The 23,927-nt window shown below is 41.1% G+C and overlaps 1 protein-coding gene and 1 long non-coding RNA gene across 14 annotated transcripts in view; both read left to right on the top strand.

Moving 5' to 3' along the window:
* Positions 1-23,927, top strand: part of ptprsa (protein tyrosine phosphatase receptor type Sa) — a 236,639-nt gene that overhangs the window by 164,125 nt on the left and 48,587 nt on the right. For 8 of the 13 annotated variants that reach the window (XM_085132277.1, XM_085132278.1, XM_085132276.1 and 5 more), the window contains 10 exons: positions 4,640-4,960; positions 7,519-7,712; positions 8,730-8,756; positions 9,875-9,992; positions 18,332-18,925; positions 19,982-20,076; positions 20,257-20,507; positions 21,074-21,161; positions 22,342-22,545; positions 22,747-22,910. In XM_085132277.1, coding sequence (XP_084988403.1) covers positions 4,640-4,960; positions 7,519-7,712; positions 8,730-8,756; positions 9,875-9,992; positions 18,332-18,925; positions 19,982-20,076; positions 20,257-20,507; positions 21,074-21,161; positions 22,342-22,545; positions 22,747-22,910 — 2,056 coding nt within the window. The remainder of the gene's footprint in view (positions 1-4,639; positions 4,961-7,518; positions 7,713-8,729; positions 8,757-9,874; positions 9,993-18,331; positions 18,926-19,981; positions 20,077-20,256; positions 20,508-21,073; positions 21,162-22,341; positions 22,546-22,746; positions 22,911-23,927) is intronic. The other 5 variants (XM_085132285.1, XM_085132287.1, XM_085132288.1 and 2 more) reach the window with 2 other exon arrangements.
* On the top strand, positions 9,999-15,849 carry LOC146502489 (uncharacterized). The gene is made up of 2 exons (XR_014869215.1): positions 9,999-11,725; positions 12,315-15,849. It is a non-coding gene; the product is annotated as an uncharacterized LOC146502489 (long non-coding RNA).

Here is a 23,927-nt window from a genome sequence, read left to right as displayed (position 1 = left end):
TAAGCTTTTTCGATGCTCTGAGGTAAGTGGTTGTGTGGTTTAGAGATTCAGTCTGCCATAACATTTATCAAAGACCATCCAGTTTATATTTATATCAACAGCAATTGGAAAGCTACCTTAAGCCTTTTTATGCTTAAAAATATTTAATAGCTGCAGTTCAGATGCTTATACAGCACAGGATGTCTCTAAATCTGAAGACATATGCAGTATAAGTTGTATTAAGTGGCTTCATAATTGAGCTAAAATTGTCACTCTGTACAGCTGAAAAAGCTGAATGTGTTAAGGTCATTATTGACATATAGATGCAAAGAAGCAGATCTACCAGCGGTTTAATAGCTAGTTTTATCTACTGAGTACACAGACACTAAAAACTGCTACACATGCGCATATAATACTCCTACTTTACAGTATAATGAAGATTAAGTGGTTGCTTGACTGAACTTACCGCAGTTAATTTTAAAGATTAATAACTTGCTCAGGAGGAATCAGCGTCATTAGGTCAAAAATAATAATAAAATGAATTAATATTGCCTTTGCCTGTTCTGTCCAAACACATTGCAGAGCAACAGCATACAATCCCCCCCGCGTAGACCCATTTCAACTGGGTTTGAATCCGCCGCGATGTCTGGCAGACTGAAACACTTCGCCACAAAGTGAAAAGAAAGACAGACAACATGATTTTCCAGTTTGCTTTGTTGTCTAGTATCTGTGGTAAAAATGTTCACATATTGTTGAAGTTTGTGCTCAGTCCAAGTAGCATTACCCGAGGCTATTGTCATGGGGACCATTCTGTCAAGAACTCAGAAAAAGTCACTTCGGAGAATAACAATTTTCTTGGAATTCTCTCACGACCTTTAATTGCGCTGCTGCGATTGATGCCAAGTAACTTATCAAACTAAAGAGCACCAAAATCATTACATTTGGTGCTCTCGGCCAGTGTTTTAATAGGCCGGATTAAATACAGCAAATGTTATTGGCAACAGTGGCCCCCATTCAGAAGCAAGGCCTCATGGGGTATGCTGCCATAGTCAAACCAGGATGCGATAACTTTTTGTGAAACCTGTCAGACGTGGCCGGAGTGGGTCCACAACCTGAGAGCCAGGAGGTGCTCCCAGCATTCCTCTAGCTGTTATCCACGCACAAGGCAGGGTAACAGGACCTGAGACAGACCCTGGGAGTGGGTGTTAAGGGACTGCAGGGCCCCAGAGTCGCAGATAAGAATCCCATTTCATAGCGTCAGAATTAATTTCATGCTTTGCGATGAGCTATGAGCCAAGGCCCTGGATTGTCAGGCTTTGTTACACATTTAGATTATACCTAGAACCTGCCAGTAGCCACTCAAGGGCTATCTCTCAAATTAAAGTGGCAGATTCTAAATCCTCTGTATTTAACCAAACAAGCAGTCAGCCGCCAACCCCCCGACCCCCCCCCCCCCCCCCCCCCCCCCCCCCCCCCCCCCCCCCCCCTCAATGCGCACAAACACACTTACTGTAATTGAAGTGGGTTTTTAGATATATTGGAATATTTGTGTAAGCCACACCACGGCCATTTGGCATCAGTGGAGAGATTAATTCCATAATGATCTACAAATTCGAACATCCTGTCATCTGATGAAAATACAGTGCAGATATAGACATGTGCTTAAAATCTGATAGCAAAAGCACGGGCAATCTGTCATGTGCAGGGTTTAATTCACAACAGGCACTCAGTAATAGCTCGTGTAACTAAAATTGCAAGCATTAATGTATGTAAGTTGCTTGGCTCCCGAGGCAATTTTAATCCGAATGTAGTCATAATAATTAGGTATGCTACCTGCACTTGACATTATTGATTTTATATCCAAAGCACCCGGTCACATCACAACAGACTTAAGAGTCAGAGGATATAAAAGCAGACATGACTAATTATTTGTCAAAGAGCATTTTGGGCAAGTCTTTCAGCGAAGCTTCAAAAGAGTCAAGTGAAGCATTAGCTGAGTTTCTTCTTTTGTGCTCGTATAGTTCTAGTATCCGTAATCCTGCCACTGGACTTCCTGGGATATGCACTTTATTAAAGCTGTGCCCCAGCCACTCTTAAACTGTTATCAGGCATGAGGATGCCTGTGCACTGTGATAGCCTGGCCACTGTCAGTTTCATAGCCATTTTCTGCCCACAAAGATTGAGAACTGAGCAATCGTTCTTGACGTGGAGGGTTTGCAAATACAATATGAGCGAAAGGAAAGAAGCTGAAAAGCTCAAAATCCAGTAAGACCTTAAGTAAATAAGCCCATTGGACACAGAAGGGTTTGGAAACTGTGGCTGAGGTCCTGTTTTATTTGTTGTGCGCTAGAACATTCAGTCTTCGCTGGGAGGAGGCCTGTCTTATTCTCAGAACTCCTGTTTTTTATTTCCTTTTAAAGCTGTTCTACCCAAAGTGACATTACAGGCAGAACACTGTCATTAAACTTTTATGAATTCCACAACACAAGCTTTCCATGTTGCTTCTTCTATTATGGTGCCCTGGCATTCTCGTAATGGCACTAAGCTTTACAAAGAGACATAGGCACATGGCTATGAAATGGGATTTATTTTTGCAAATTGCAAATAAAAAAGGATGTTTGTGTAGTTGGCCAAATGTACTAGAATGGAATATCTTGGGAGGGAGTATTTTTCCACCAACGCTTCCACCGCTCACAGTCTTGTGGACCTTCCCAACCGACAGTACAGTATCAGACAGCCCTGGCTACAGCATAGAGCCAACTCTTTCTCTCATAGTAAACCCAAAAAAGGGGGTTAAAAACAAACTCTCAAAGTTAAAAGGTGGCTCACTGATTTCTCTCAGAATTTGCGGCATGCTTTCTGGCGAGGAAAGCGTTGTCGCACAGCAAAGTCGGCTCATTCTGTAGTCAGGTGCTGGTGGTAAGAAAGTCTTTAAAATTGTGTGTTTTTGGGAGTCAGGTACGTATTATGCAGACAGCGCTTGTGTTTTCTTTATGTTTGTTTGCTTTTCAGAATTTGAATGTTCTTATTTTGTGTTCATGCAGAGTTTCTTTTCCATGTTTACTCATGAGTTGTCATCTTGAACTTTAACTGTTGTTGTAGTTTCTTTTTGAGTCACCTGGGTTACAGAGAAATTCGTTTCAGTGCCCTCCTTTTGTTCATAATTTCGTTTTTCAGACTTTGTTTTTTTTCCAATGTTTTTATTTCTTTTCTGCTTTATGTGGAATGCTTTATTATTTTATTTCTTTTGATTGTTGTGGTTTGTTTACCTACATAATAGACAAAAGATGTAATAATGAACTGGGTTTGTCACATTGGCGGGGACCGTGCATATTTTCACATTAAACTTGCACAGTGCCATTGGATAGAAACATTTTCATCCAATTCTTCCACACAGTACCAAAGCCTGGATGAGAAGGGTTATCGCTCCCTACACGGCACATTCTCTGGACAAGCTCAAGCTGTCTGAGAACTTGGCTCAGATCAGAAAGAAAGGCACTGAGTTTGGTCTAGAAACTTTTCAAAGACCACTTCAGACACAAATAATAGACACCACGTTGGACTGATTTAATACTGTAAAGAAATAAAGGACAGATACAAAATCTCTTTATACGAAATCTTGAATATCTATTGCAATATATGTATTAGTGCTGTAGGCGTTAATCTCATTAACGCCATAACTGCATTAACGCAGCAAATCTCCGTCAACGAGTTACGCGGATCGCCCCGTGTGTGGGGCGTGTTAGCATGGTAACGCGTTGACGCCGTGCATCCCCACAAACGGGCCGATCCTTAGTTGTCTGAATAAAGTGCCTCGTTTGCAATAACACACTACAACAGGGGTGCTCAACATAAGGCCCGGGGACCCGAACAAGAAGGAGTGCATAACATTTGCAAATTAACAGCTTAGACCTCTCCATTGGTTATTTACACTTCACCAAAGTAACAATTAAATGACAGAAAAAATCTTTTTTCTATGATCTACTATAGAAATTTCTGGGGTTTTTTTTTTTTTTTTACAATGGTTCTACAGTTAAAAAATATATATTTTTGAACTTTTTGTGTACTTTTATTTCTTACAGTTTAAATCAAGCTGACACATATTGCTGCCACTTATTGCTGCAGTGTTTCTTTATCATGTATAAAGCTAAGAAATACTGTTGAGATTACCTTTCTTATTCTTTTTCTAAACGTGTAGTTAAACTTCTTTATGCTGACAGAAAGCTGAGTGAGATCAAAGTGGGCTGTATGTGGCCCACTGTGTAAAATGAGTTTGACGTCCCAGCTCTACACGGACACGACATAGTATATGCATATCCAGTGCTCATATCCCAAAATGATAGCTATCTGGATTCATTATTACACCTGCTTGTGCCATTTATCCATTTATTGCATCTTAAGTTGACATTTGCTTGAGTTTTATTTTTTATTTGAAATTTGTTTTGCATCTGTCTTTGTTTTACAATTTTCTTTGGATTCTTCTTCTTGTTTTTTATTTAAGTTTTGAATTTCCCTTTCTTTTTTCATTTTCTTTATCTCTCCCATCTTTTTTATTTTTTTGTTTTTCACCCCTCCTCCCTCCTTCCCCATCCTCCTCGTCCTCCTCCTTCCTCCCAACCCGCCCCTCCTTCCTTCCTTCCTGTCCTCTCCACTTCACCAGAGCCCTCAGCTCCCCCTCAAGAAGTTAAGTGCAGCAGCACCAGCTCTACCACCCTGTTGGTAAGTTGGCGCCCCCCACCTTTGGAGAGTCAGAATGGCGCCCTGGTGGGGTATAGGGTGCGCTACCAGGTGGTGGGCCAGTCAGAAGGGGCCGGTGACAACGAGGAACCGCTGGAGGAGCCCATGGTGCCTGCCACTGAGGAGCAGGTGTTGCTTCAACGATTAGAGAAGTGGACCCAGTACCGTGTCACGGTGTCTGCCTCCACTGTGATTGGGCCTGGCCCCGAGAGTGAGCCCCTCGTCTGTCGGACCGACGAAGATGGTAGGTGAACCTAGCCTGTGCAGAAGCTCTTGTATTGACTTTTTATTATGGCTCAATAGCACTTTAGTTTAGTGGTGAGTATACCACCGGTAAACATTGTTTTTCTGTTGTATGTGTACGTGCAACCCAGTATCACAGCAAAATGTGTAATAGACACGCCAGTGCGCGGTTTCCATTTCACACTTTGCTTCTCCAAAACACAAAGTGGACACGTATGCAGAAATTGCATTACCAGCAGGGAGACATGATGTATTTAAAGCCACAAAGTCGGTAGTGAGCCAAATACGTATTAAGTACATTCCAGTGTCCTTAATTGTCAGAATTAAGCTAGGGGCCTAATATATATATTTATGTAAATGTGTTAATAAGGTCTGTTTAAACATTTTGTGCATATGTCCTATATGATGGAAATGTGCTGCACATGCATGCATAAAAGAAACGATGATCACATGGTATCAAATGCATACCAATAATGTTATAGCAGCATACTGCTTTATAAACTGTGCAAATGGAAAGACTCAAAATGAAATATACACGTGGGAAATCAAGCATTTTTGCTATTGCAACATAAACAACTACTGTCTTATTGCTCAACTGAGGGCCATATGCATTTATGCATATGGGTACAAGGCCTTATCTATTCAAGCATTTCCACAAATAAAGAGTCACAACACAGTGACAGTATCTATCGAAAGCCTGTCATTATGATAATAAGTATCTTTAAGGAAATGAGATCCAGGGCTGAACAGTAGAACGTGCCTTGTTAATGAACACAATTTTAGCATGATGACGGGAAAGATGATGGGGTGGTGATTTAGAGGCAAAAACAGGGAGTCAAAGTGTTTTGTAAAGGAGCAAATGGAAGCAGGTTGAGTGGAAGAATTTTATCAACAGAACATCCATCTCACGACGGGACGGTCCGTGGCAAACTGAAAGGCCCGAACGCAAGGCCTGCCATAAAAGTCTGTCATTATGACTGACAGACGAGGTTTACCACAGACAGAGACGTACTGAAAAGGTGGAAGAGACGCGGGGAAGTGATGAATGCGTGTGCATGTGTGCGTTAGTGATGGGATTTCCGGCTCTTTTTAGAGATCCGGCTCTTTCGGCTCGGCTCACTAAAAAGAGCCGGCTCTTTCGGCTCCGAACCGGCTCTTCAGGTTGTTTTGTTGCTTTAATTATTTAATCATTAACAATAATATAAAATTATGCAGAAAAGGAATTACTAAAGTAAAAAAAAGTGGTTTTATTTATATATGTTTATATATGGCCCCTAGAGACAAAGCACGTACAAACTCTAAAGCATATACAAACTCCAAAAAGCACGTACAAACTCCAAAACACATTTCTAGCGTTAACTGAACTTCCAAAACAGAGCTACCCAGATCACTTAAATTACACAATTGAAAGCATGTGCGTATTGTTTGTGTATTTATAGACAAGCACTCATATTTATTCAAATAATTTAAAAATAAAATTCATTTACCTGTTATTACCACACACCAAATCCGGTTGTTGATACTTCCTGGCTTGTGTAGCCACTAGGTAGCAAAAGCTCAACACTGCACCCTAGCATCCTGGAGCACTTCTGTTGTCTTTTGTACATGATTCTGAGTTTGTACGTGCTTCTTAGTTTTTACGTGTTTTGGAGTTTGTACGTGCTTCTGAGTTTTTACGTGTTTTGGAGTTTGTACGTGCTTCTGAGTTTTTACGTGTTTTGGAGTTTGTACATGCTTTGTCTCTAAGGGCCACCATAAATATACTTTATTTATTCACTCCACATAAAATGTAATAAATAAATCATATAATACAAAGAACAACTATTTACATTTTAAACTTTTAACTATTTAAATTTTCAGCTTTTTCCTTTTAAACAAATTTAACGTGAAACAACACAAAACACTGCAAACCACAACACAATTTAATATATATAATAAAATATTAAAACAAAAAGAAGATGCACATTCTCTGTCATATGGGCCTGCATGATTTCTGAATCCTTTATCATCTGCAACTGAAAATAGTGGATGATTACTATACCTTTCTAATGTGACGTTGTTGTCCCTCGCTCTCTTTCTCTCTGGCTCTGTTCCTGTGCTACTGCCAGTGTAACTAACGCCCCTCCCCCCTCTGCCCAGCGCAAGGTACAGGCCGCGCGTGCGGAGTTTAGCGGAAAAAAGGGCGAGAGAGAGGATGAGAGAAAGAGAAAAAAAAAACAAAAAAACTCACGGCTCCCAATAAGGAGCCGGCTCGCGTCGTTCACTTCAAAGAGCCGGCTCTAAGAGCCATTTCGTTCGCAAACGACCCATCACTAGTGTGCGTGTTGAATTTCGTGGGAAGACTGACACTGGAGTGTGTTTGTTGTTTCTAAATGTTTTTGTCCATCATTCTTGCTAGCTGTCAATAGTTGTCTCTGTGCGTACATGAATTTGGATTCAGGGAGTTATTTATGTCACGGCATGATGCGAGGCGCTTTTACAACGCAGGGCGGTGAATCAGACTCACGGGTGTGTAATGGTCTCATGCGAGGATTTGATTATTTCTTTAATTTCTTGTAGTTCCTGGGGCTCCTCCGAGACGGGTGGAGGTGGAGGTTATCAACTCCACAGCAATTAAGGTGATGTGGCGTTCTCTTACGCCAGGCAAGCAGCACGGACAGATCCGTGGCTACCAGGTTCATTACGTGCGTGTGGAAAACGGCGAGTCTCGAGGCCTGCCTCTCATCAAGGATGTGATGCTGGCTGATGCCCAGGTATGACCATCTCGTAGTTTTCCTTCTACAAATTAGCTGTCAGAAAAATGCAAATCCCGCCACGCAGCATGCATTTATCGTGCACAAATCACATTGAAAAATTGCAAACATATGCGTAAGGCATTGCCTTATTTTTTTCTTCTCATGCAAATCGCGAATTGTCTAGTTAATCCACGCTGTTGCAGCAGGAGTATGGGGAGCGATCGGGCTCTTGCCTTGTAGATTTCATTTCATGTTGCTGTAATATTCTTTCTCCCTCAGCCCGTCGACACACAATAAGAACTATAATCAAAGCTTCACTCATCTTGTCCTCCTTCTTCTACCTCAATGGCTTTTATTAGGAATGTCAAGACCCCTGCTTCATGGCAACATATGCAATGAAATATTTATGTGTGCTTGTATCCGGTGCAAAGACTTGGAGAAAATGGGCACGGAACTATTTCACCGCAATTTAGACTTTGACTGGCAGAACTGGAAACGATGCTTTTTGGGGGTTTGTTTGTCTTTGTTGGGGTTTTTTTTTCCCGTCAACACAGTTCTAGTGATGACTGTGTGTAGTACCGGCATTTCAAATAGAGATTTTGAACAATTGGGAAAACAAAACACAAAAAAAGTTTAGTGCATTCAGGCCAAGCACCACACGCACGGGCAAAAACCTCTTTTTTATATCTATTTATCTTAGTTTGTATCATCATTAATCCATGTAATGCTACATTTTAATGCCATTGCTGCTTGTAGTTATCAATATATAACACTATTGTGCCTTTTTGTCAGCTGAACAGTAACATAATTAAACTAGCAGACCTGTACAGCTCTCCTCACAACATAAACTTCAAACAGCTTCTTTCTCTCCTGACCTCCTAAAACCAGTGCCCTATTTCTGATACCCATCCCCTGCTCCCAAACCTCTTATGCCCCCGTCTCTCACAATCCTATTTCTTCCCTTTCTTTTTTTCTCTTTCTTTGAACAAAAATATTGCTCTCTCTCCTGCGCTCTTTGGCGGGGGGGGGGCTTAGTGGGAAACAGACGATACAGCTGAATATGTGAGTACGAAGCTTCACCTGGGTGCTTTGTGTGCCTGAAAGAGTGTAAACAGAGGGTATTGCATCAGCCCGGTTAGATTCACAGATTACACAGCCCATCCGATCCTTGTTCATTAAGTCTGGACAACAGTGCGGCTCAGGGGCTTAGCTCTCTGGTGACTCGGTCTAAACACTATATCTGTGCATAACCAAGAAAAAGGGGGCTTACGTCTGTCATCATTTAGTTTGTACACTTGATGGCTGATGCAATACCCACTGACCGCTGTGCCTGGAATGCTAACGCTATTCGTATCATACTGTGTGCTGACAGTGTGTTGTGTTTTGTGCTCTGGTGGTGTTTGTATGATTTTTTTCCCCCTTCTGTTTTGTGTTTGTGTGATCTGTGCTCCATAGATATATATTATTTTTAATGTGGTGCCTTAGAAGTACTGTGCTTCCTTGAGTTTTGTATATTGAGACGGTAGTTAAAAGAATATCTCCGTACGACCCACATTGTGATCATTCATATTTTTTTACTTTGCACAGAATGTTCTCTACCTTTGAACCAGAGTCCATCTACATTACACGAGTACCATGTCAAGTGCAACACACTACTTATAGCTCATTTACCTTTATTGATTTCTCCCATCCTTCTGCCAAACTAGTGCCTGTTAAAAACCTAATTCTGCATTCGTTCAAACCTTCTCTCTTGAAAGATTCATTAGAATTGATCGGAAGCCTCTCTTTGAAGAGGACTCAAGGAAACTTAATGGCTGAGGTAAAAAACTGCCAGGGAATGGCCAGGATGTATTCAGCATGCATTTATCAAAGTTAAGTTGTTGATTGGAATATTGCTAAAGGACTAAGTGGAACTACTTTCCATTTACATGCATAATGTCACTCCTCCACCTTGGCAGATCTAATAATTTATGTAATGGAAATGTCTTCCATTACACAGGGGGAAACATTACATTTAATGCATGCCTCGTGAAAATTAATAAAGAGGAGCAGGAGACACTTGGCTTAGATTAACATTCTGCATAAGGCGGTTTGAGCTGCACGAAGTGGGGTCAAATCATGAAAAATTCAACACGTATTTTGACATTTTCCTGTCTCTGCTTCTTCCTTGTGTCCCATAGGAAATGGTCATTGGAGGACTCAAGCCAGAAACCACTTACTCCATCACAGTGGCAGCATACACCACCAAGGGGGATGGTGCTCGGAGCAAACCCAAACTGGTGGTGACCAAAGGCGCAGGTTAGTACAATGATAAATAATTGATTTGTTTGTTGTCATAGAACCTTTGTTCGTGCAGCAGTACAGCTAACTTGTTTTTCTGCCTCTGACTGAAGGGTTTTTAGCTCAGGGACTCCTGTTCGCTCCCATCCAGCTGTCTCCGCTATGATTGTGCTATGATTGCTTGTTTGCATTTATTTAACAATACTCAAAGAACCCTCGCAGAGAGCCACAATATAGTGTGATTAACTGATTCGGATCTGTTTAGTAGACACGAACAAATGCAATAATGAATAATTTCAAGAATTTCTGACAGTTAACTAAGTGTAATTAGGACTCTTTATCGACAACGCCATAGGCTATGATATTAACAGTGTGTTCAGCTACTCAGGGCTGTTATTCAGGGCACATCTAAGTCTAAGGCAGTGTTTGCTTTTATCAGTGCTGCGTTTATCATTTGAGTCATGTCCTGAAGGCTAGCCACAGATTTTTAGAGATCAAGGCCACGGATCTTTTAGAGACCAGGGCATGGTGTGAGTTTTTTTTTTCCCTAAGACATATTAGGAGAGCATGAAAACACGTGTTGCTCTTTGGTTTTAGCTGTATATTAGAGCCTGCACTCTACAAAGCATTGTTTTCTTCACATTTCTCCTTTTTTTTCCACCGGTGAGCATACCAGTTTGTCTAGACTCCTACTGCCTAAAAGCTGGTAGTTTGTTTAGAATGAGCATGATCTGCAGAGGATGTAAAAAGCTTGCATACCCCTGCTAAAATGCCACATTTTTGTAATGCAAAAATAGAAAAATATATATTATTTAGAAATGTTCTACCTAAAATGTGACCTATAACCTGTACAATGTGGTTCAAAACCAGATCTGTTAGGGGGTAAAATAAAAATAAATAAATAAAAATAATGTAGTTCCATATCAACAAGCTTAGGTTTTGGGTTTAGTTTAATTGTAGGTACATTCAGTCAGTTCGTTTCCAAGCCAACGTATACCAAAACAAACAGCAAGGAAACAGTGAGGACAATAAATAACAAATGAAATGATGTAAAAGTGACAATAACTAGACCTGAACAAAGTTGATGAAAAAACAAGAAGTCAGGGAGGCGGATTTACTTACAAAGAAAATAAGCAAAATTTTGCAGCAACATCTATAAAGTCTCCCAAAACGATGTGGAGAAATGTTTCTGGTCTGATGAAACCAAGGGTAAAATTCCAAAGGGCTTTTTATTACAACCAAAGCAATGCATACCACCAAAACAATGGCATACCCGCGGTGAAGCATGGTGGTGGCAGCATCATGCTTTGGGGGCGTTTTCTTCAGCTTGAGCTGGAGCCTTAGTTAAGGTGGAGGGAATTCTGAGCAGTTTCATACACCATTGAGTTTTGGCAAAAACAGTGAAGTTTATGCTAGAAAGCATTTTAACGTTTAGTGTGCCAAAAACCGAAAGCATGCATCCAGATCAACAAAAGAATGGCTTGATTAGAAGAAGATTAAAGTTTTGAAATGGCCAAGCCAGAGCCCAGAACTGAATCCAAAAGAAATATTGTGAGGTGACCTGAAGAAAGCAGATGATGCAATTGGACAGATTTGGAGCACTTTTGCAAGGAAGACTCGGCAAATATTAGAAAGTCACGATGCACTGCGCTTATAGGCACCAACACCATAAGAATGAATTATGTTACAACGTCAAAAGGTGCTTCAACAAAGTGTTAATTTGAGAGTGCATATTTATGCAGAAGGTTGTTGTAAGTTTTTTATTTTCAATCCTTTTGCAGTTGAGTTGTAGGGTCTGTAGGTCATGTTAGAGGTTGAAAAAGTTCAAAAATTATTTTGCTTGGTCTAATTTTTTTTACATCATAAAGTAAACTAGCATTTTGACAATGGTGTGAAGACTTTTTATATTCACTGTGAACTTCAGGTTGACTTGCTATGAGTTTGTGAGTGGTTTTAGGCCATTAAACTAAGATTGTGTATGCATGTACTTGAGAAGGCCTCAAAGTGCCAATATGTGCACAACTGTATACATACAGCACATACTACGATTTACTTGCATACGCCTGCATACATGCAATCATAGCATGCATCAAAAAGTGTTTTTTGATGCTATTATTATTTTAAAATAGTGAGGGATTGGGATGCAAGGATTTAATATATGTTCATTTGCTGTTTCTGTGTTTAAAAAAAAAAAAAAAAAAAGCAAAGAAAGAAAGAAACCCGCCATTACCTACATTCACTGTCTAACCAAACCAAAATTACAACAAAGCAGTAGCACTACTAAACTAAAATACTTCCTGAATTTTGGTTCAGTGTGTGATATGGGACTTTACTACCTAGTCTGGTCTCCAGGAAATAGACAGTGGCTGCAAACAACAATGAAGTAGGTTACAGAGCCTCTAGCAACCACTAGACTAGCTGACATGCAGAAAACTAAGCTTGTTGAATACATTCAATGCTCAAAATGTGTTCTAAGCTACAAGTAACAAAAAGACTGGATATATACAGGGACACAAAAAACCCTAAATCAGGGCTGGCTGGAAAAACAGATTGGCTGTACTTTTGAAGCAGGTGGAAGAATTACTGCTGCAGCTTGATGAGAGCACAGGACTGGGGCACTGTCCAATCAGTAACGACAGAAGGCAGAATGAAGGAAGAGCAGTTAGGCTGGCATGCAGGATGTAAAATAAAAAGTGCAGGCACTAAATTCTGATCTTGGGGTTACATTCAGAATTACCTTACAAAACAGTCAGAAGACTCAAAAAGACAAAGGACAAGGTGTTGTAATGGTCGAGTAATGTTCAAAAGAATGCTTATATCTTGATAAAGCTGGTGTCTTTCAGTCCATGCTCTCATTCCCTTCCATTCCCCCCAAAAGCAAATAACTTTAAATCCATCCACCCATCTATCTTCTATTTCAGAAGTTCTCCACATAGATATTTTAAAAACGCAGTATTTCTGCTTTGCTGAATCTTTATCAGGATTTGATTCTTTCGCCTGTAACGATATGTGCAGACCTGTAGAGTGGCATGTCATACGCTCCTGTACACACAACACATTTTCACAACCTAACGTGTATACACACAAATGTCCCATCTTGTGACAAGTGTGTGTTACAGGTGTCAGGGAGCATGGCGCTGCCAAAGGGGCCTGAGCGAGTGCTGTCACTCTCCATCCTTCTGTCAGGACTGGCTGACTGATGCGCCATTCCAGAGCAATTCTGTTTGTCCCTCGAAGGGAAAGCTTCTCCTTTTTATTATGATTGAATTAAAGAACTAGTTTATGCCAGGGGCCAAGATAAATAGAATAGGGTAAGAGGTGAGAGATGGGGGTGTGGGGGGAAAGAAGTAAAAACAGGCTTTCTTGGAGGTAAAGCAGATGTCCTTCTTGTCCCAAGCACCGTTAGGATGATTGTGACATTGGCAATTTTCAAGGCAATTTTCTTTTGTTGTGTTTTTTCCTCCAGAGCAAGCTGAACTAATTGAATAGTTACATCTTTGAATTACAAAGAATTCAGACAACATGAGAACAGGTGACAGAATCATCAGATTATACACAGTTCATAGTGTCTGTACATTCAATTACAGAGGACCGTCTCATATGATTATATTATGGTATTAGTGGACTAATCAAGAAGCCCTGCTTTAGGCTTTTGAGATTTTGTTTCCATGGACCCAGACTTCCTTTTCATTTTTAAAGTGTTCTTAAGCAATACTTCTTCAGGCTTTCCTAAGGTCTGCTTTTTCACTCATTTCACTCATTACCTGACCATTATGTAGAAGATTTGTTTGGTGTTGTTCGGTAAGACACTTTACACTGACCTATAAATCATTGAAGCATAAAGCAGACACCTATCTCAAGGGATGAAACAGTGTTGTGTTTACACAGACAGCTGAGCAACTTGGTTCAAATCGACATCAATATGTAATGAAGGAGGTCATGCCAGAGCTACAACAATGAGCGTCTACAGGCATCTGTAAAACATGGCGGAGGCTCTGTCATGGTACCAGCGGTGGAATTATGAACGCAGAAAAGCAACTGACTTTTTTTAGCACCTTTAGAATTCTGCTTTTGTCTCATATACTATATCTTCATCACTGATTGGCCTTTTTTTTTCCAAATATTAAGAAATTTGCAGGTGTCTCGAGACTTTTGCACAACACTGTAACTGTAACATTGTACATTCTTCAACTACAAAACGAAACAAAACACAAACTTTCATAGAAGCTTTTCATCAAAAACCACACTAAAAATGGATCCCCAACTTGTAGGACCTTATAAACCCAAATTTAAGATGTTTTCTTCTTCTTCACCATGAAAAACAGATGTTCTTTGTTGAGACAACCACTCCTTCGTGTGGTTTGCACTTGTGTGAACTCACTCATAAATCGGCACACTTCAAATGCGTATTGTAAATCAATTTAACGTTCTTCCACATTGCACGTCCTCTAAAAATATATTTTTTAAAAAAACGTATAACTTCAATTTCTTCTAAAATCTTTTTTTTCTAAAGCATGCACTTGAGGAGAGCAGTTGCCAACAGAAGATGTCATAGCCTTGGTCTTTTTTTATGTAACAATAAGGCTTCGATACAGTGCGTCATGACAACGATGGCATGTTTTTTCTTACCACTAAAAATTGTAACATCAATGGCCAAGGCTTTTCATCTTCCAGACTTTCCAACCAGCCTCTCTGGTAGTTTGGTGTATCAAAAAGGATCTAAAAAGGATCTTTTGCAGGATTTTGTCTGACTTGGATAAAACTGGAGTTCCATACCTATTTGTGAGTCATAGATGAACAACATTTATTCTGTGGCTGAATCTCTCTTTGTTTGCTGAGTGAAAACTAGGTTTAAAAAGTGGCTTTTCGTGAGTCATGTTTTTAAAACTCTTTCTTTGAGGAAAACACTGAACCACGGCCAACAATCAATGGCTGCGTCCTTTAAATCTTTCGTTCTTGCTCACATGCTAATGGAAAAAAAAATAGTCAAGACTTCATTATAAGTCGAACAAAGTCAAAACATAATGCTACAAAGGCACAGTTGTTTATTGGTAGGCTGTGCGCCAAGTTGCTCAAAATATCACCTTGGGATCCCAAGAGGCTATAGAGCAAGGGGGAAAAACTGTTATTTTGCATCACCGGGTACCAAACATAAGGCCCGTTGGTGTGATCCACACAAATGGATGGATTAAATCATATTAGGTTTGATTTTAATTATTTATAAATTGCATTGCAAGTATGGATGGGTATTGATTCAGATCAAATCAGCCACACCACTGTTATTTACAGCTTTAAAGATTGCTGGGTATCCTCCACTTGTAACATCTTAACTGGTTAAAACTCCCTTAGGCCAACCTCACAGTACTTGATGCATCATGCAAAAGGTTGCTGAGCTCTTTTTCTCCTTGCTTCTTTAATGGCTCTTTCTCTCCGAATGGGCCAAGTGAAATTTATTGCTTTTCTTTCTCCATTACATTTCCCACCCTACAAATTACTACTCTCCATGAATCCCTGAAATATAGGCAGATAGGATTCAAAGAAGCAAAGGGAAAATAAAGATCAGAGAGACAGATTTTACACGACCCTTCAGCATTTGCAAAGTTGCGTATGCGTGACTGACGTGCACCAGAGAGGTAGGAAATGAGAAGGAAACCTGATCGTCCCCTTCTGAGTCAGCCTGAGTAAGTATCAACAGTATTCTGTTAATATGGTGGCCTAATGGGAAATGTGCAGGGAGGCCCACAAGGAGAGACTGAATCAGGGTCGACCCTGAAATGGTCAAAGAGTGGAAAGAGGAGGAAGTTAGGAAATGAGAGTGGGAATTGGACATCGTGCGAAGGGAGAAGTAAAGTAAAGAAATTGGGAAGAAGAAAGGGACTGTGGGTAAAAGGAGGGTGACACAGAGGAGAGGTGGAGAGGGACAATCAAAGTGTCTTGGAAGCCCAGAATTGCTCATGTACACACACACACACACACACGTTTCTGCCTCCTCATATCCCTGTTGGGCCCTCTTTGCAGCTGATTGCGCCTTGTCCCCAGTCACCTTCATCATCTCTCATTCACTCATTTTTCAACCCCTCACTATGCCCTTGTTGACTTTATCATCTCCCTGTAGCACCACACACGCACACACACACACTCAGCCCACGCCATGAGCAGTCCCCCCACCCCTCCTCCCCCTCTCTACACCAATCTGCTGGCTCAGTACCTGTGATCCCTCTCCCCAGTGTGCACTAGGCCCCAGTTTAAAATGTACAAATAATAAAACCGTTTCGGGGGTACACAGGCTGTAATGGATACATATGGCAGCCTGTTGAATTTCGAAGCGAAGCACAAAAACAGAGAATCACATGCTGCGCCATTGCAGGATCATTCTCCCTGATTCTATTTTCTTGATTAGCAGTGATCATGAAGGGAGAGTGGGTTTCCAAATGACACCAAGCTGAGCTATAGTATGTAGCCAGGGAGTATTAGAAGCATTTGTCTCACCCAACACTCGCTGCCCCCACCTTTCCATTACCGGCAAATGCTCAGCTGACTAGCCGCCATCTACCCACTCACCTCCATCTTCCTCTAGCAACAGTCTTCAGAAAGAAAATCATTGGCAAACAGAAATGAATAATAAGCGCAGAGGAAGGAGAATATGTGGAGTGGATTTCTCTCTCTCTCTCTGTCTCTGTCCCTCTTGCTCTCTCTTTCTTCTCTTTCCAGGCTCTGTGTGTGTGTCTGTGTGTTTACTGTGTGCACAAAACGTACATCTTATCACAATAAACTATATGTAGACACATACAGTATACACGGACACATTTGCACGATGATACTGTTCCACTGAGAGGCAGTACTGTTGCCTCAGACTAATGTTGGCTTCTCCAAATTACTTTAAGTTCACACTGGGCAACAAGCCAAATAGCTCTATGTGCAGCTGGAATGGCGATATAGGAGATGAAGCTGGCTGGAAACCAGGGCCAATAGGCTGACACACATCAGCAAAGAAAATTCAGTGTCCATCAAGCACAAAGATACAGGATGCAATGATTAAGAGGTGGGTGCGGGGCTGAATTCAGCTTGAATTCATCTAGCATTAGCATCAACAAGCGTTAGCCAAAGAAAGCAAATGAAGGCATAATTATGTCTGCATAAGATAATGATGAAAAGTACATAACACCTGCAACCACAGTTAATAATTTGCATTCAGTTTATTTAGTTGTTAATAAATTTATGCAGGATCAAACAGTTTTTCGGCAGGCCAACTTTGGCAAACAAATCGGCAAGCTTTGTGACTCTTCAGTATGCAGGAGACTGTCACTCATCATTCTGTCTGACTGCTGTAGATACATGTAATTAATTTCATAGCTGACGTGTCTCATTACCTCCTTTGTTTTCTTTATTAATACTAAAGTAATGCATTTGGATTTAAATTCATAAAACAATGTGTATCTATAATATAATACTTTATACACATACATTTGCCAGTTGTTTGTCCCGTCCCCCACCTTTTCTGAGAAAATTTGTTGTTTTCAGAAAAAGGAGGGAAGTACATAGATCAGACGATGAGCGAGGAAGCTAGAATCTATTTACATGGGGCTCAAGTGCAAATCAGCCGCGCTCATCTCTCACAAAGCTTTGACAGCAGCTTGAGAACTAAAGGCTTCACGTAACTGCTGCTGCCGCTGTCTCGGTGATGGCACCTTAAAAGGAGGGTTAGGATGAGACGTGTGTCATCCATAAGAGCAGCAAAACTGGGCCACTCTGAAGAATAGTGTCTGGACCCCAAGAGTAGATCATCCATTTTACAACAAGAGACAAACAAGGCGCTGTTCTTCGCTTAAAGTTTTAGTGGTGCTTTGCTGTAATGCAATGATTTTTGGCTTCAGCTTCCATGTATCATGAAATGGTAATGGGTACAGCGATCACTTAGGAATTTAAGCGTTTTGGGGATCTTCTGCATTTCTGACTCACTTTGTTAGCTTATTGACTGTAAGTTCAAACAATTTCCCCGAGTTTTGTTCATCTTGATCTTTACCTTGGACACATAGACATTGTTTTATGTGCGGTATCTGATCCAGCTATGTTTTTTACCATCCTTTGTAAATGCTTCCGTCGTATACTATTTGTATCAATAGTAACAGTGTTGATGATTTTGCTACACAGTACAAAAACTCAGTGCACTTTCTATAACACAAAACATAACTCCTATAGCTGAAGGAAAAATAGAACATAAACGATGGTTATATGTCATGAATGACTCTCAACGCTCACCCATATGTACCGGTTTCGTGTCTCTTATTTAAAAAACGTGCGTTCTAATAAAACTGCAATGCAAAGACATCACGCTCTTTATTTCTTTGTTTCTGCAGTACCTGGTCCGCCCTATCTGTCAGTGGCTCAGGACTCAGAGACATCAGCCGTGGCTCGCTGGGATCCTCCAGATCTAACCAATGGCATGGACCTGCAGGGTTACCGGCTCCAGTTTGGCAGAAAAGATGTCTCTCCTTTGGCCACACTGGAATTTGCTCCCCAAGAGCGGCAGTACTCTGTGGGCAACATTCACCGGGGGGCAATTTATCTCTTTAAGATCTCTGCCAAGAGCAGGGGTGGCTTTGGGGAAGAGGCTGTGGTAGAAGTAAATGTGCCTGAGAATACGCCAGGGGGATACCCACAAATTAACGAGGGCTCCAATGTGACTTGCTGCTCAGTGCAGCTGTCCTGGTCTCCGCCAGTCCTGGCAGAGAGGAATGGGGTAATCACAGAGTACACTTTGGCCTATAAAGAAGCTGGCACCAGAGAAGCTCCACGGGAACTCCACTTACCCCCCAGCCTCTCCAGCTATGTGCTCAACAGCCTCAAACCGAACTCAGCATATGATGTGAAAATACGTGCACACACCAGTGTAGGTCCAGGGCCCTACAGCCCGCCTATCCAGTATCGGACCGTGGCCTTTGATCCAGCAGGTAGGGCTTGCCTGTTTGTCTATGTTATCCAACCCAGTTGGCGGGGGGTTGGAAATTGGCTAAAACTAATCTGCAGCAACACAAAAACTGCCCACCCCCTCCTTCAACCACCTCCACCTCTCCTCAAGAAAGAGGAAACATTGATATTTAAATTGCTTGCCGTGGGATACTTACTTCACTAACCCAAATCAGGTAAAAGATAAGTCAGTAAGTTATAGTCAGTCATTTTGAGAAAGAGGAAAGAAGCCTAGAATTTCAAGGTAAGTGCAATTTGGTCAGACACTCTTCTCAGTCATTCTTGCAGCCTGTTGCCAAGCACAGTCACTCAGCTAATGTCATCTCACATCCCCAGTTTACAAACAAGGTAGGATCTCAATCAGATCTAGTCACTTTGAGAGTAAGTGTGGACTTCTAAAATTGCAAAACTCTCATTTTGGTTCTTTACTTTATTTTTGGTTTAAGATATTCTGCCCTTCCTAACTCCCTTCCTCTCCCAGAACCTCATTCTCCGTCCCCCTGTCCTTTGACAGGACAGCTTGTGGCATGGCATCCCACAGATGCACCGCTAAGGACTGTTAGCATGCTATGTTTTGGGTTTGTCTCTTTGCCTACACGGCATCACGTTGGCAGCGCCAACCCAGACTTAGTAGAGGTGTAGGATCAGTTGGCATTGGGACCGCATGGGTCAGTTGTTAATCATCAAATGCTCGTGGTTCAAAGATAATGATGAGCTGGGTTGGCACTACCCACGATGGCTAGCCAGTAGGTACACCCTTGTGCTCCATGGGTTTGTTGTCCATGAGTCTTACGTGCTGTGTGTCCTAACCAATCGCGTTGCCCTTCTCACAGCCAATCACAGCTCACCGTTACACTCACTTTCCTACCCAGAGGAACGTTGCAGGGGAAGAACAGCTTTTTTTTCTTTTTTTAAAAAGCAAAAAAGAAAAATCAGGTTTCTTTATTTGTTTCCCTTTCTTTCTGACGTAAAGATGGTCCATTCACTTATGATACACCCGCTTTCTTTTTTTCTTCTTCTTGCGTTTGTGCACTCAACAGATGTTCCAAAGAACTTCACTGTAAAGTGGGCCACCAAGTCCACAGTGGTCATTGCTTGGAAGTTTTCTGAAAGCAGGTCCCCGTATAAATGCACTGTGAGTATAATGTTGTAAAGCATTCCCACTGTGTAATTTAGCATCCTTGAAGTTGAATTCAATTGAAAACTGTCATTCAGTTTGTCATATTTCAGTGACATGAGTTACCACTAAGCCATCTTTCTCTTTTACTCTCTATTCCCTCACCAATTTGCTCATCGACTATCACTCTAATCCTAGATTGAGTATAACCGCCAGAAGATGGATGTGGATGCCAGGCAGCTGAAGGTGTTCGTCACTGGACTAAGACCTAACACCACCTATGAGTTCACAGTGATCTGTCAAGAAAGCATAAATGGTGGGCAAAGACATCGGGTAATAGCCAGGACAGCGCCGCTCATGCTGACCAGGAAACCCAAGTTGGACATCTACAGCAACTCGGATACCGCGCTCACCATGTCCTTTCCATCATTTGACAGCAAGGATGTCAAGTGAGTTTTGAGGGCTAAAAGCATCTGCGAGCGCTGTCTGAATTGTCTTGAAGGGTTAGGTGTTGCTGTCTTCCTTTCCTCTCCCCAACCGGTTGCAGCAGATGGCCCCGCCCCTTCCTGAGCCTGGTTCTGCCGGCGGTTTCTTCCTGCTAAAAGGGAGTTTTTCCTTCCCACTGCCAAAGTGCTTGCTCGTAGGGGGCCATATGATTGTTGGGTTTTTCTCTGTACGCATTATTGTAGGGTCTACCTTACAATATAAAGCGCCTTGACACGACACAACACAACTGTTGTCGTGATTTGGCACTGTATAAATAAAATTGAATTGAATTAATTGAAAAAGTTTAAATGTTGACATACTTAAAATCTGACGTGACATCTGTTGAGATCACTAGGTAATGAGTATGTGACGTGGACTGCTGGTAATTGCTAGGCCCTTTGAGAGAACCGAATTGTCACGTCAATTTAGTGTTGAGTGTGAGGCTATTTTTGATGTAAATTCTGTTACAATCTTAAAGGATTGCTTATTAAAATCAAATCTTTATTGTGCTTTCATGCTGTGTTCACAGGAACTTCTATGTAGTAGTGGTGCCGCTTAAGAAGACCCCAGGAACTGTTAAAGACTTGAAAAACCCTGATGAGATAGACATAGAAGAGGTAGCGCACACAATAAGCTTTCAAGTTGTTTTTTTGTTTGTTTGTTTGTTTGTTTGTTTGTCATTTTGGCTCTGTACACCACCACAGTGGATTGTACAACCAGCCAACATATGATTAAACTGGAGACTTTCAGCTATAATTGAAGGGATTTAACAACAATGTGTCTATTTACGAATTAAAGGCATATATACACATTTTTCCTCATTTTTAGAGGCTCAAACGTAAATGGACTGACAAGCAGTTTAATGGGCTGGTCAGATTTTTACATTCTTATTCCAAGAAAGATTAAGCAAATACGAGATCTGCAGTAGATTCCAAGTGTTAAACTTGGATTTGGTGGCTTCTCACTGTTAAAGCTGAAAGTCATTTCAGTTACTTCTTGACTACCTGATTTTAAATAAACTGTGATGACATACAGAGGCAAAATTGCAAAAATTGCATCATTATACATAAACAGTAGTTTGCATGTTCTGTCCACATTGTGCACATCATGTACCCATGTAGGCAAGGCACACAGAACACAGACATAAGTGAATCTCAGCTATGCTAATTCGTCCCCCCCCCCCAAAAAAAAGCATGCAGAAGAGAGAATTACACAGTCTTCTCCTACTCATAACCATAGCTCGAGGTCACCTTGAGCGCCAGATCAACAGCAGCCATCCCTATTGGATTTGGGATTACACACATTCCCTCTGCTTAGGGCCCGCCTCTGTCTGCAGTCTAAACTGAATGAGAGAGGATTGATGTAGGGGAAAGGGTTGCATGGTTGCATGGAGCATTGCCAGAAATGTTGAAGCTTTTAGAATCTTAAGTGTGCAGTTACACCTACAAATTATTTTCTTTGATCTCAAGAAGAGTTCAAGACCTTCTACAAAACAGCTACTTATTCAAGAGACCTACTGCTTATGTATTTGAAAATTTGTACTGCTGCCATATTACAGTTTCTTATTTCCAGTTTATTGAATTGATGTCATTTTTTGTGCTTAAATAATAGCTCTTGTTTTGTTTAAATTTGTATTTAAAAAACATTAACATTATAAACACTTTCTGCACTCAGAAACTCTCATTAGGTCTGACTTGAATGTTCTCTATATTTAGTCTTTGATCTGCCAAAATTTTAAAAATACACTCACGCTCTCGCACATAAAGAAGTGCAATAAAACCTTTTTACGTCAATCAGCTGTTGAGGGAGGTGAATCCAAAGCGCCGTTCACGCCGTCAGCTGGACCAGAAGAAGCCCTACATCATAGCCTGCTTCAGGCAACTGCCCGCTAGCTTCACAGTAGGATCTGAAAACCGCCACAGTAACTGTGAGAACAAGCCTCTCGAACCTGGCCAGGAGTATGTCTTCTTCCTGCTGGTTGAACTCAATGCCACTAGCGGGGTAAGACAGTTCAGTCGAATTTTTTTTGTCAGAGTGGATTTAATTATGCGGTTTTCTTCAGTTAATAGTGGATCTCTGAATGCTGATTTATCTAAACCTAACACATTTATGCTTCTTGTGGTATTCAATTCAGTTTGTTCAATTTGTATCTTTGGGTTTTATGCACTGTGCTAATTTTTGCAAAAAATTGTTTTTGTTCAGAAAATGTTTGCAGCAAGCCCATATACCGACACGGTGGTGACTCCTGAGCTGGTCGTGGACCCTTTGCCAGTAGACGCTGGAGATGGTCTCATATGGGTGTTGGGCCCCGTCCTGGCTGTTGTCTTCATTATCTGCATCGTCATCGCCATTCTTCTGTATAAAAAGTGAGTTGGCTTGGGAATTTCTGTTTGTGGTGAAACTTGTGTGTAAAGATGTCAGAACCTCAAATAGATGTGAAGTTTGGAGTTTTGTTTTTTTTGTCATTTCATGTCAAACTGGGGAATTGGGCTATCTTAAATGATTGCATGCTAGGAGACATGTTGAACGAGGGTCTTATTATGTTTTCATGGCAGCATGATATTCAAACTCCCAAAAACACAGTTGCATGTAAATATGAAACTTTTTCTTTTTTTGTGGAAAAAAAAGATGGTCATGGGAAGTGAGCTGGTTGGAGAAAGAAGAGAGGAGGAGATTCTTTGAGATGGTGCTCGACTAGTAGAAAGAATTTGTCAGTCAGTAGATGTCAAAAGTGTTTATTCACAGCGAGTATAGGAAGGGTGATAAATTCAAGGGAACAATAAAATAAAGATGTGGTGCCAAAGTAGACCTTGGTAAAGCATTCATCCAAAATGTGTTGCTTCGTTTGTTGTTGATGTTGGTTAATAGAGCGTGGGCAGGACTGTTGTCATCATGAAAGGGACAGGATGGAAATGTTCTATCACAGGACTGGAGTGATTCTAGTGAGTGTGCCACTGCCCTCCCTCTAAATAGACACAAACCATGAAACCAGTATGATCTGTACCACATAAAAAGCCATACGCATTATAGAGGAGTGCAGCTATCATGTTACAGTATCATAACTAAAGGTTTTTCCTACATATTGTCAGAGTCTGGATGTGAAATTAGAACTGCAAATTCTAGTGTTCAAGCACTTTTTCCAGTGTTGCCTAACTTACCCAATAATAATGTTAGTAATAACTAAACTACTAGATTAAAAACTGGGTGATCTTTTTTTTTTTACTGTAGTGGAGATCAAACTTGCCTTTAAAGCCCCAACACCTCTGCTCCTCTGAGTCAAGACTAAGTGAACTCTCTGTAGCTTCGAGCTTTGGAAGATGCACATGCAGTCAATATATCGCCCTTTTTTACTGTTAGCTGCAGATATTAGCCTCGGGGGCTGC

This window comes from Neolamprologus multifasciatus, chromosome 15 (assembly GCF_963576455.1).
Source record: "Neolamprologus multifasciatus chromosome 15, fNeoMul1.2, whole genome shotgun sequence".
Classification (NCBI taxonomy): Eukaryota; Metazoa; Chordata; class Actinopteri; order Cichliformes; family Cichlidae; genus Neolamprologus; species Neolamprologus multifasciatus.
Note: the sequence above shows the minus strand (reverse complement) of the source record. Positions and strands in the feature narration are given on the sequence as shown.